The sequence below is a fragment of the Cuculus canorus genome, chromosome 14, assembly GCF_017976375.1.
Source record: "Cuculus canorus isolate bCucCan1 chromosome 14, bCucCan1.pri, whole genome shotgun sequence".
Taxonomy (NCBI): Eukaryota; Metazoa; Chordata; class Aves; order Cuculiformes; family Cuculidae; genus Cuculus; species Cuculus canorus.
The window spans coordinates 12,093,501-12,106,396 of record NC_071414.1 but is presented as its reverse complement, the minus strand read 5'-3'; the positions used below and the strand labels follow the sequence as shown (position 1 = coordinate 12,106,396).

Sequence of the window (12,896 nt, the reverse complement as noted above, 5' to 3'; positions counted from 1 at the left end):
AATGTGAATGGCAACTCTAGCAGTTTTTGACTCCTTTGGTTTCCTGGCCCAAGTGTTTTCAGTGTCTGTGGCACACACAAAAAAAATGTGTAGATAACTGACAGAAATTGTGCTTTTCTTTCATCTCCAAATGGAAGAAGCCACTAAACCTTTCTCAGAACTGCCACAGAAGCTTTCCATGTTCCAACTGCTAACACCCATTCAAGCTCCAGCTTCCTTGTACCAAACAGCTTTTGGAAAGTTTCAGCTGTGGGAACTTCCCAGGAATTCTCAGTAATATGAAAACCAATCTTACTGCTCAACTGACCATTTTATTTATGCACAGGAATGGAGTTGGCATTTCATACCTCACTCGACATGGAGAAATTTAAAAACGAAAGTCTGTTTTGTAATGGTCAAGATAAAATAATTCTCCCAGAGGATCTATGACCACCATCTGACTACAGTCAATATAACGTTCTTATTCTGAGCTACTGACTGGAATCTCAGCTGGAATAGTCAAGGCAATGAAGCCATTCTGGTTTATGTCAAATGAAGATCTGGCTTTAACTACAAGACTGAATAAAATTAGAATTTTCAGTCTTTTTAAGTAAGTGTAGGCATAAGGTCCTTGGGGTTTTTAGGGACTGAACTGATTGCCCAAAATGCAAATTTGCTAAATAGGAGTTAACATTTTTAAATACTTTAAATATCCTTAAACCGTTATTTTACTATATAGTGGGATAAATACCTTTGGTTCATATATTTATCATTGACATCTAAAGGGGTTTGTTTTATGAAAATAAAGCCAACTACTTTTATATTCTTCAGACAGGATTGACAGTTTGCCCTTTTATCCAAAAAATAAAAAAAAAAAAAGGAAAGGACCAATAGCAAGATCCCATACTTTCATTCTTCATCCTGTTTAGAAACTCATATACACAAGGAGGCTATGAATAATTACATATTATAGAGTAAAATTCCTATCATCCAGGCTTTGAATTATTATTTTATTTGCATTTATGTAGATAAAAATCACCCTATTTAACTTATTTGAGAATCTGATATCATATTTGTTAACACTGAGGAAATCAATTAATGGAAATTAAATGTTCAAAGTTTCACAGTCTGACAGATACAATCTTAGTCTGAAGTCACTCTGTGTCTGGAAGTACTTGCTAAGGGAGAGCAATCAAAGCACCTAAATTGAATTGCTACTATACAGCAATTAGTTTATTGATTTAATTAAGAATGCCACCTTTTAATTTTCAGGTCATGATTGAAGCATTTTCTGATTCAATGGATTAGGCATTAGCAGAATGACAGATCTACCAAGAAAACCTCCCAAAATATAACTAGAATAGTGAACCAGGACTGGGAAGCGAAATGCTATTCTAAAGAGGACTTCGTTCATAAATATGAAATAATACACTGCTGGAGTATTTTAAATGCATTACTGGCATCTGCTTCCAAAAAGAGATGTCTCATCAATCACGTTATATTATGAATTCAGAGTGCGCAGATTCTATGACAGTAAATTCAACTTAATAAGTAAGGTACTTTGCAATGCTACTTGTTACATTATTATTAGAGTACAAAAATAATAACTGGTTAGCAATTCCCACGTTATAAGTACTAGTTATATAGGTAAATATTTTCTTCTAAATTTGCAGCAGCTAAGAAGCCTTGAAAGTAAGTATTACAATCAGAGTTACTATCCCCTTTTTAATTCTGAACTCAAGCAATGCAATTCAAAATAATTCATTGCTGCTGTTACACCACTAAACTTAAGATTTGCTGTGTAAACCTTGGTATGTTTCAGTGTATTCCTTTATGTCACTTAAGGAATATCAGAGTAACTGGGCAGGTCTACTTCTTTTAATTTTCTCATGTGAATAGGGAGTACTGAGCTGTGTGAGCAGTTGCCAAATTTCACAGAACTTTACCAATAGAAATGTGTTTATATTTAAACAGGTTGCTAAATGTTTAACATCAAAATGCAGAAAGTTAATGCTATGTATAGATATAATATAGTACAAATAATACGGTAGACAATAAGCTCTTTATGCCATGGAATATATGATTTGTATGACTTGCATCTTTGTGGCATTGACTGTACAGAGACTGAAACAAACTCCAAGAGCCATTATCACATTTTACTGACTAATACTAAGCTCTCAGTGAAGTAAATATAATACTACTTTCAAAGCAAATGGAGTATAAGCAATCAAGGCTATACCCAACAGTAATTCACAATTTCTATAAAGGTTATGAACACATTATTTGTTCAGAGGTCCCAGAAACATCATCGTGCAGCTTATGGAAATGTCAGTCTTATTACAGTAAACTTTTCTGCCCTTCATATCTTATATCTGGAAAAAAGCTGTTTTTCCTGCAGCAAGTATCCTTAGCTACCTTTCATACCCACTGCAACAAAAGTTGTGTATTGACAAGTGACTTTTGATCCACTCCAAAAGACATAAAGTCACTTATGCCATCACTGCTTTCTAGCAATGTTTGGAACAGTGTTTTTCATATGTTAAGTTATGAAGCTACCCGCTCAAATCATGAGAGACATTATTCTCTTTAAGCTCTTATAAGACAAAATAATAATAATAATAATATGGTGAAAAGCATTGCTGGCAACAGTAATGTCTTCAAAGTGCATCAAAGGTCAGTGCCTTGGACAGGAAAGAAAGGACCACGCTCTCTTTCAGGTGCTCAAAATAGAAACTAAATATTGAGTATCACAGAAAGTCACCATCTCTTTCTAATGAAAATGTGCAAAACACAGAAAAGCAGTATAATACTCACTGGCATAGGGAGAATTGGCAGCAGATCCATTCAGGAAGGTTGGAGAACCACCTAAATTTGACATTCCAGCATTCCCATAGCCATTCATGCTTGTTGTGACAGAGTTATAATTTGTCTGCTGAGGGGTGGTGCTTGGCACATAGCCATGAGGTGACACGCTGCTTGAGTTGCGAGTAAAACCTTTTGCGGGGAGGGAATACATTTAGAAATTGGTATTAGCCTGAGAACAGTTTTTTTTACACAAACAGCTACAAGAAAGTAACTCTGGGCTACCAAGCCAGTAGCCTAGTTCAGAGATGGTGTGCACAAGGACGGCCAGAACTGACCACCACCACCACCACCACCAGGTAACCCAAGTTGTGAATCCTCACTGTCTGGGTCATTGCTGTTGGGAGCAGAAAGTCAGAGGACGACTACAGCCTTCAGAGCTCTCAGGCAGCCCATGCCCTCAAGCAAAGATCACCATTGGGTATTACAGGAACACTCACTCTAAGAGAGGTGTTTGTAGGAAACGGAGTAAACATGACCTACATTTTCGAAGTGAGGAGTACATACCGACCTAAGGTGTGTTAAAAGCATGTGATTTTGACAACTTTCTTCTGATGTTGTTCTCATTCAGCGCATCTCAAATTAGACGTTTCCTGCACACTTTAGAAAATGTAGGGCATATTTCTCAAAGCAGTGGGACATTCATAGTCTTGTTGACCTGGTCTGATTATTATGGTGGTAAAAAATTACTATCAAATTTGGCAAAAATTGCAGCTCTACCTAATTCTGGAAATGATGTTTGCAGGAATTCATATCCAAAATGGAAGAATTTTTTTTTTCTACAAACACAGAAATAGAAAAAGGAATCTTCACTCCTAGGACAAAAAAATGCCAACTTCCTACCACACAGTACACCCATTAAATATTTTAATCTAAAAAACATTGATTTTTTTTAAATATAGTGCAAAATAATTGTGTCTGCCATTCTAGAAAACAGCCTCATTTTGTACTTTCTCATTGAAGTGGATTTTTAAGTTGGAAATAAATAGACTTCAGGAAAGAGGAGGGGAAAATGCTTAGGGTTTTTACAAAAATGTTCTTCAGGGTTTTTTTTTATTTTTAGCTGTAGGAATTAAAACAATATTGCTTTTACACAAAGTGAAAACCACTTTATTTTAAAAAGTAGAGGAACTCTGAAAAGGTCTTTGTAAATATTTCTATTTTTTTTGCAAGTTTCAGAATTTAGAAAAGTCTCAAACTCTGAAAAAAAAAAAATCAGCATCAGTACTACGTCTCTTGTAAAACCAAACCAAACAGACAATTATTCAAGGGATACTTTTGTGTGATAAACAAATGCCACATAGGGCCCAGAGTGAGAGATCATCCAGGCTGAGGAATATATATAAGCAAGTACTGCACATTAAGTATATTCTCAAGTCGATAGAAATCCTTTAAAAAAATTTGGGATTTAAACACAAATATAAATGTTATACTGAGTGGAAAGAAAAGCTACTTAGATATATGCAGAAGCACTTTACCTAGTCTGGGGCAAAAGTAACTAAATAAAGCCCCTTTTGATGACAGTACTATGTCATTCAAAGGTTGTGTATGCACGTGAGATAGTGTCTGTCTAGACACGCTCCTAGCCTTTAGTTTGAGCCCTCACTCTTTCACTGCTCTGCACATTTCCCTGAATTTCATCAGAAAAGGTTCATAGAGAGAGGAAGACGAGTCTTCTCCTGACCCTGATTGGTGGCTTGTGAGGCTTCAGAAACATTGACAGCTAGTTGACCGCTAAAGGAATTCACTCCCATCATTCCTGCATGGACTGACGTGTTAGCCAGGGCAGGGAGCTGGTTGTGATTGCGTGGGACACTGTAGAGTGCTTCTGCGATGTCTGCTGCTCTTTTCAGGATTATTTCCTAGAGGATAAGAAGGGGAAAAAAGAATAAAAGTTACCAACGTGACCCTGACAAACCTTTTCTTACACATCAAGATGAAACACTTCCCCGTCCAAAGGCAAAAACTAGGTGCTTTTCATTCTAAACCAGTTGCCTAACTGATAGCTAATGCTTCTAAGATCTGCTGCTTTCGTGACAGAAGGCAGACCCTGACATCTGCGGTAAGGCAGTGGAAAGCTTCAGTCCCAATGGCCATGCTCCTGTGTAACAAGACCAACTGGCAGAATGGGGCTAGAGCTGAAACTTACTCCACCTGAAAGCTATCTTCAGGGTACGATTGAAAACTCACTAGTGGCAAGACATAATGCATATCATTACCCACATTATATAGTATCAAGTGGGCAAATGCCTCCAGGGTTAATAACACATTGTTTTTACAAGCACTAAATTCACAGCCTTTAAAACAGAAAACAAGCAAACTAAACACTGTTCCAGATATGACATTGCCCTTTATATTTATTCTTGTTTCACATTGTAGTATCATATACCTTTAGCCTCTGATCTAGCTATATGTCTAAGAAATAGCCATGTTTTAAAATTGCTGAAGTAGAATGTATTTACCTGGTTATTATGTGGCATACCATAGAGTGCTTCTACTAAATCAGCAGCCCTCTTAAGTATTACTTCCTGTCAATATAAAAACAGATGCATTCCTCTGAGTTCAATAAACTCCTTGTGGGGGAAAACAAATATTAGAACCTTTTATACTTTTCTATTAGTTGCACCATGTTTTGTGGGTTTTTTTTTTTCCCTCCCACCAGGTACACCTTAATTGTAACAACTCTCACAAACACTGAATGTTGTTAAATCACTAGTTCATCCTATTCACACACACGCTTAATCAAGTCGAAAGGTGAGAATCATTGGTGCTGCAAAATAAAATACTTCACTCAATTGTCTCTACCATCTGCACTATAAACCACTCATTGGTTTATTGCAGAATACAATCCTGAGGTCATTTACTAGATTACTGCAATCAATGTCATTCAGAGCATGTTATGAATCCCTTCAATGTGTTTATTTTATTCTTAATTGCATACTGCAGGAATTGTGACCTTACCCAGCAGGGCACATTCAAAAGATACCCAATCAGTCCTGTGCTACTGGTAATGTAACCTTTCACATCTTTGGTTTGTATCCTGATGTGATGTGTCAGGGTAGGATCCATGTACATAAAATGATGCACAAGACGAAAACACATGTGGTGTGAGACAATGGCACAGTACAGTGCAGATTTTCCTGGAAAAATTCCCTGCATGGGCAGCAGAATTTAAAACAGTCTGGGATTTAGCTCTCCACTTTGGGAATTTTTTTTTTCTCCATTTTCCTGTTTGTTCCTTTTCACATAATATTTCTTAGAGTATTTTAAACTAGCATTCAAGCAATAATAGTATTTCCTGTGTCCTTACATTTCACAGTGTGGAAAAATCTGTACTAAAAAATTCTGATAGAAAATGTAAAAACACACTGTGGAATTAACACAGAAGAATTTTTTTTCTTATTCTTTCAAAGCATCTCACAGATTCCCAATTGTCTGATCAAAACAAGTGAAACTGTCCTTTGAGTAATACAATACTTTTTGTACTTCCCAGCTCCAAAGCGTTGCTCTAATATACTAACACGATGTAGATCACTATGGTATATTTCCGCAGGTAGCTTACAAAGATAGTACCAGTTCTAAGGATTTTACAGTTTTCTACAAAGTTAAACTTTTTGACTTAAAATATTTTACACAATAACCATATTTTATACCAAAAAGAAACAGTAATGCTCAATTTTCATATACTGTAGACTCTGATCAGAAAATAGAGATATAATTGCGTTCATTTTGCTGTCACCATAACCTCTTCAAAAATCCTTGAACAACTCTTCAAATGACAAGCTTTTAGATGCATATTAGCATTTTTTTCAATTTTAAATTCTCTATAATATAAGATAAAATAGTTGTCATACTGCAGTAACTACTTATGACATATATAATGTCCTAAATTCAAAAATGAGGTGGAGGATTTTTGTACTCCCAGTAAACATTTAGGCTTACCTTTTGCTGCACACACCCCTCTCTCAGAAAACATATTTAAGTTATTTTCCACATACAAACTGAGATGCAATACATAATTGATGGATTTTTAAATCACTACATTTGAAACAGATTCTGAGGAGTTAAGTTGCAAGAGTTTTTATTTGGTTTTTTTTTTTTTCTTCCTTTCTGTTGTGGTTGTTAGGGGTTTTATTTTTTGTGTAGCTTATTCACAGTCAATGCAGTATAATCATGGACAGACAGACAACAAACAACATCCAGGTATAATCAGTCCTTGTTGCTTTACAAGAATCATCAAAACATCGACTTGCTCATTTTGCCTCATACTGAAGATACAAACTAGAGAAGAACAGGGATATTGCTGAAAAATATTATCTTTTTCAATCGATGAATTTAGGTGGAAAATTACTGCATAGGTGTTTGACTTTCCAAACTAGGATTTATTTCACCTCAGCAGACATTGTTTGCACTATATATTTTACTGATTGAAATTTAGAATGTGATACAGAGCTCACAAACTGCTTTGGAATATTGTTACCCTAAGCTGTCATTATGCTAAATTACTAAAAAAAAAGAAAAAAAAGAAAGTTCAAATAGTAATTTCTCCTCTACCTGAATAAACAGAGTTATTTATGTAATCCTGATCTAAAAACTCCAGAATGCATCTAAAAAGAGATTGAGGACCACATTAAAAAATGAGGTAATTACATGGAATCTTACAGCCACTCTACCTAATGTCAGATATATTCCAGTTCTTAAACACTGAAAGCTTTTGATGTTATATTATATTGCATGTAAATAAAACCAATTGTCACGATGGTTTATTGAAGTCTGCAGCATTCAAGTTTCCTGGCCAGTCAATGGTTATATTTTTTCAACATTTTCAGAGTCTGTAAATCTGAGTTTCATACTTTCTCTAACAATATTCAATAGTTTCACACAATAAAAGCACTTCTTGTTTATGACATTTTCAGATCATACCAAGTAGATGTTACACAAAAATTCCGGTGTCAAATAGTAGTATCGTCTATTCCAGAGCTGACGGTAGTTCTTAGAGACACAAACTAGCTTTAAAAATACAAAATAGAAAGCTGCTACAGACATGCTTAAGATATTAACTTCTTGTTTTCTGAATGCATCTTAAACCCTTTCCAGCTCTGCTTAAATTACCATAGAAGCTACTGTTATGACTCCACATACAAAGGAGCCCCAAAAGTCCTCTATAAGTTAGAGCAACAGACCTTGCAAGGTGCTTGGATTGCGGTGACCAGAAAATTGTTCTCACCTCCATGTCATTACGCTCACAGTGAAGCAGCCCCCGAGCATGTTTGTGTTCGGGATCTAATATATTGCCTTTCAATCAGAGCTGAGAGCCACTGAACACATAGACAGAACATGACGAGCAGGTCAGGAAAGCAATAAAGATTTTACAGAGCTGTCCAAGGTGCTAAATTTACTCAATAATGGGTTTGGCACCATAGTGTTAACCTCTCATTTACTACCAGTTTGAGGGACTAAATTGAAGTAGCTGACTTCATTTACCTTGAAATGTATATTTTATGACATTATGTAAGTAGATTGAAAGGGCACTGCAGTTTTAACAATTTAAAGGCTAGAGCATGCGTAAGATGAATCTCGAATATTTATTGTATATTGCACTTAAACTATATTATATATTAAAATGCATTGATTAAATTTGTAAAAGGTATTATAAAAAAGGACAGCTAATATAAAAGATCTATGTCTTTTAAAATCCAGTTGATACTGCATGTTATAGCATTGCAACGGTGATAGATAAACAGATAGATAGGCGGACAGAGCAGCAGACAGACATATCAAAAAGTGAGGGAAACTCACATTCTGTAAAAAGAAATCTCTGCATAAACTCAAAGGTCTGTTATTCCAGATATTCTTTTGTTCACAGAAATTTTTCTTTGCCTTCATCTCAGAGGCCTAGATTTTCATAGCAGTAAGTGGCCATCATGTAAGGTCCTTGCAATTGAATATGCAAGTGGAAATATTTCCTGAGAGACAGAGTTTGACTAAAGCTAATATCTAATTTATGGGGGCATTTGTCTAGAAAGATCCACTCTTCTGTTAATGCTAAAAGTCTGACAGCCTTCGGTTTACAATAAAGAACTTTACAGCATTTACTTAGAGCTAAAGTGAGGATCTTCTTGTCTTGCATTTTATTTCAAATTAGCATATCTTTATTTCTAAAAAAATAATAATTGAGCAAATGTTGAAAGGAGGGAAGATTACTTTAGCGATTAAATATGATGCATCAGAACTCTGCTCTCCATGCAGCTACACACCACAAATCCAGAGAACATTTTTATCCCAAAATGAAGGTGATTTTCTACTGAGGGATTTTTTCTTTTTTTTTATTTTTAAAAGAGGAATGCAGTTAAATGTTTTAATCAAATTTTTCTCCTAAAAGTACTAAGAGGTGTTTACAGAAACAAAAGATGAGGCTGGGTAGTGAAGACCACTGCAACTTTGCATATTCCAGAATTACTGTAGGAAGGATTATATAAAGCATACCGGAATGACTGTGCTTTTGAAGCACAAAGACTGAAATTCAGACCGAACCCACCTCTTAACAGAATGTCTCTTGAACCAACATTACAGCACTGTTGGATGATTTGTTTGAGGCATGTATTCCTTTCAGAAGGAATTCATTAAGATCATGAAACTTGCATTTCAAGTTTTATCATGATAAACACATTTTGTGCCAGCTTTAAAAAAGATAGTGTGTTTCCTCTATTGAAGTCTGCTTACTTTTATTCAGCAGCTACTGAAAATAATCGACTCTGTGTCCCAAAAGGGCTGTGAGTCTAGTCAGCTAAAGGGTACCTACAGTTACACTGAGTTATTTGGCTTAAGTAACTAAATTAGATAATGCTCAAGGTACTTGTTAAATCTAAATGAATTTTGTCAAGAAGCTGACTACCATCTCTAAAACTCATCAGCCACATATTGTATTATTGAGACCACAAAAGGATTTATGTAGTTGCGGAGGGCGTGAGGGAAGCTGTTGTAGCATACTCTGAGGCATTTATCTTATGTGTTGTCTAGATATCATATCACCTTCTAATGCTCTTTAGCATTGCAATACAAGAGAGAGCTCATTCGTCTTCTGAGAGGGTACTTAGGGATGATGATGTCATTCATACTTCCTTGACTCTTATGTCTGACCTCCCGGCTCTGCCTTCTAACTTCCTACTCTCATGGCTACTTGCAAGAAAAAAATCACTTCTGCAGAGTCAAAATGCTGAACATCAGACTCCAGTTTCCTTCTTCACCTTGGAAAGGGGTCACATTCTGAAATTTCAAGTCAAAATTACAATAATTGGAGCTCAAATTTTCCTTTGTTTTACAATGGGTGAAACTGCAAATGTGCTAGTTAAGGACATGCTTTAGAGCTAAGTTTCAAACATACTTAAAATTTGTATATGCATTATATTTTAAAAGATAAAGATAAAATTGTGAACATCTCTTTCAAGGGAAAAGGCAAACCCGGCATTTTGGTAGAGAGCCATTCAGAAGGAGGCCACAGATCTAAAATGCCAGCCATCTAGCCTGGTATACAAGAATTTCAGCCTGTCCAGAACCTCTCATCTCTCCACATCTACACTGAGCACTGCATTATTGTATCATTTTCAGCAATTATAATTTTATAAAGATTCATAAAAGCCATTCAAAATGTAAAGCTCATCCTTTTACTGTAAAACTGAGGGAACTATGCCAACCTAATGGGAAGTATAAAATAACAGGGCCATTTCACTAAAAAGATATTCACACAAAGATGAAAACTTCTCTAGCAAACAAACAACTGAATTGTTTCCATATATTATAACTGGATCATACTGAAGAAGTAAACACCATATAAGATACTACAAAGCCAGGAAGGCGAAATGCGAGAGAAAGACAACACACTTCACTTGAGGGGGAGGGGAACTCAAACTTCTGCTTACCGCCGCTTGTAGGATGGAAATGTGCTGAATTCCTGTCACTGAATTTCATTTGCAATTTCCAGAAAATAAGTCTACAGTGGGAGCTAGAACTTTAGCTTTTCCAAGCCATTGTAGTCTCATCAGACTTCACCCAAACTGAAAATCACTGCCTAAATCTACAGCACTAAAAACAGTCATGCATGACCTTACCACCTGCTCTACCATGAGCCAACCTTATAAATAAAATATAGAAATCCTATATGAGGCAGCAGAAAGAACAAACACTGAAGTGTGAATGTGAGCAGGCACCTAGCCATAAACATTGAGAATTGATGATTAAAATGTCTCTTAGCCACAAAGGTGATAAATGCATAGCAACAGGCAAAACCACACCCTATTCAAACAGTCTCCATTACAAATACTGCTGACAAAAGAAAGAACGAAATTATGATGATAACCTGTGAGTCTGTCCTTGGAGGCCTCCCATCTTACCCCTATCGTCTTCCTCTTAACATGGTGTACTTAGACACTAAAAAAGGCATCAGCCTCCTCTTTAATCCACACCACTCATACTGCTGGTCTTCGTTTCCATAAATGATGGGCACATAACAATGGTGACAGAATTAGTAGCTAGCACAGATGTGTACTTCATCTAGATACACAGTAGCATGGAATAAACTAACATTAATACAGTTGCACCGGAATAACTCTTTGAATAAACTGACATTTGAGAGTCTGGATGCTCCCACTACATTATCATCAGCTGAAGCATCTGGGAAGTAATTTGGCAAGTTTTGTTGCTAAAAGCTTTGGAGTTCTCTGCTAACGTTAGGTCTCCAAGTCAAAGGGAGAAGAGTGGGTATGTGAAAGCAGATATGCAGCTCTAAAACCACCCTGCCAGTGCTTAGCTCACCTCTTTTAGGGACTATATCCAACAGTGATTACCTGATTCACATCTATGTCCCCCTGATAGGTGTAGAACTTTAATTCTCCTAAGCATTTTTACTGTATGTCTTTCCCCAGACCCCTAAATTTACCAGAAAAAGGCATTTATAGCTAACTAAAGGAACCCTTCAGAGCTACCAAATTTTAACTCGTGAGGCCTGCACACAGTGCAGGTCTGGTAGATGCTACCACAGTGTACTTTTACACCTATTTACATCCTACAACATACCAACTGATAGCTGGTACATGTCAGTAATTTCTGGGACTCACTAATACTGTCATAAAGAAATTGATGCTATGGTAATTCTCTGGCATCTTCTACAGTGTTTCCCACGGGGTATCTTGCAAGCTTGCACTGTGAGGATCTTAGGACAGATACCCTCAGTTTGAAACATAGCTAGATCACAAAAGGAGACATGTTTCTTTCATGCTGTACAAAAGACTGCAGTATTTATCCCAACACGTGAAGACTAATTCTTCTCCACATGCTTTACCCTATTTACGCAATCCTATCTTTCATACTACAATCAGTTTGTACGATTCAGTGAATCATTAGAAGACAAAATAAATGAGATATAAACTAGATCATGAACAGATAGGTCAACACAAACTCAATTCAATGGCTAAGCAAAAATTCTCCACCAACTTCCTTTTACACCAATTCCTCCATCCCACTACTCTACAGCGACTCATACTATTCCCGCATATTTAGACAACAAAAAGATTATTCCTGATTTGTCTATGAATATAAGAACAAACAAGTGATAATATTAGATGTTTTTCTCTAACTGACCACAAAATTTGCCACAATTTTTACACCCTAAACTTTCCTTATGTGCCACAGTTACCTTCTGTCCTTGGGCAAAATATAAAGAGATATATGTACAGAGCAATCTCACATAGGAACCTCAGGCATTTCTTTTTGAAAATTTACCCAAACTATTTGTACCAGCATCTGCAGTACTTTAAAGCAGACATCCATTATTGAGATTAATGAGTTTTTAGGATTGGGTTGGGTTTTTAGTTTTGTCTGTGTAAGATTTCTCGATAGTTCCTCTGCTCCTAACATTAACATTCCTATTTCTTGAAAAAAAAAAAAAAAAAAGAAAAAAAAAAAAAAGAGTTATTACTCAAAGTCTTCTCCTGACCATTGTATATCCATATATTTTTGGAAAGATGTCAAAGTCCTGTTATGGAAGAAGAAGAATGTTT

General features: G+C 36.0%; 1 protein-coding gene across 8 annotated transcripts in view; it reads right to left on the bottom strand.

The window, feature by feature from the left end:
- The window catches only part of EBF1 (EBF transcription factor 1), a 279,938-nt gene that overhangs the window by 9,491 nt on the left and 257,551 nt on the right, over positions 1–12,896 (bottom strand). For all 8 annotated transcript variants that reach the window (XM_054079476.1, XM_054079477.1, XM_054079473.1 and 5 more), the window contains exons 12-14: positions 5,304–5,369; positions 4,526–4,703; positions 2,794–2,973 (exon numbers count right to left, since the gene is read on the bottom strand). In XM_054079476.1, coding sequence (XP_053935451.1) covers positions 2,794–2,973; positions 4,526–4,703; positions 5,304–5,369 — 424 coding nt within the window. The remainder of the gene's footprint in view (positions 1–2,793; positions 2,974–4,525; positions 4,704–5,303; positions 5,370–12,896) is intronic.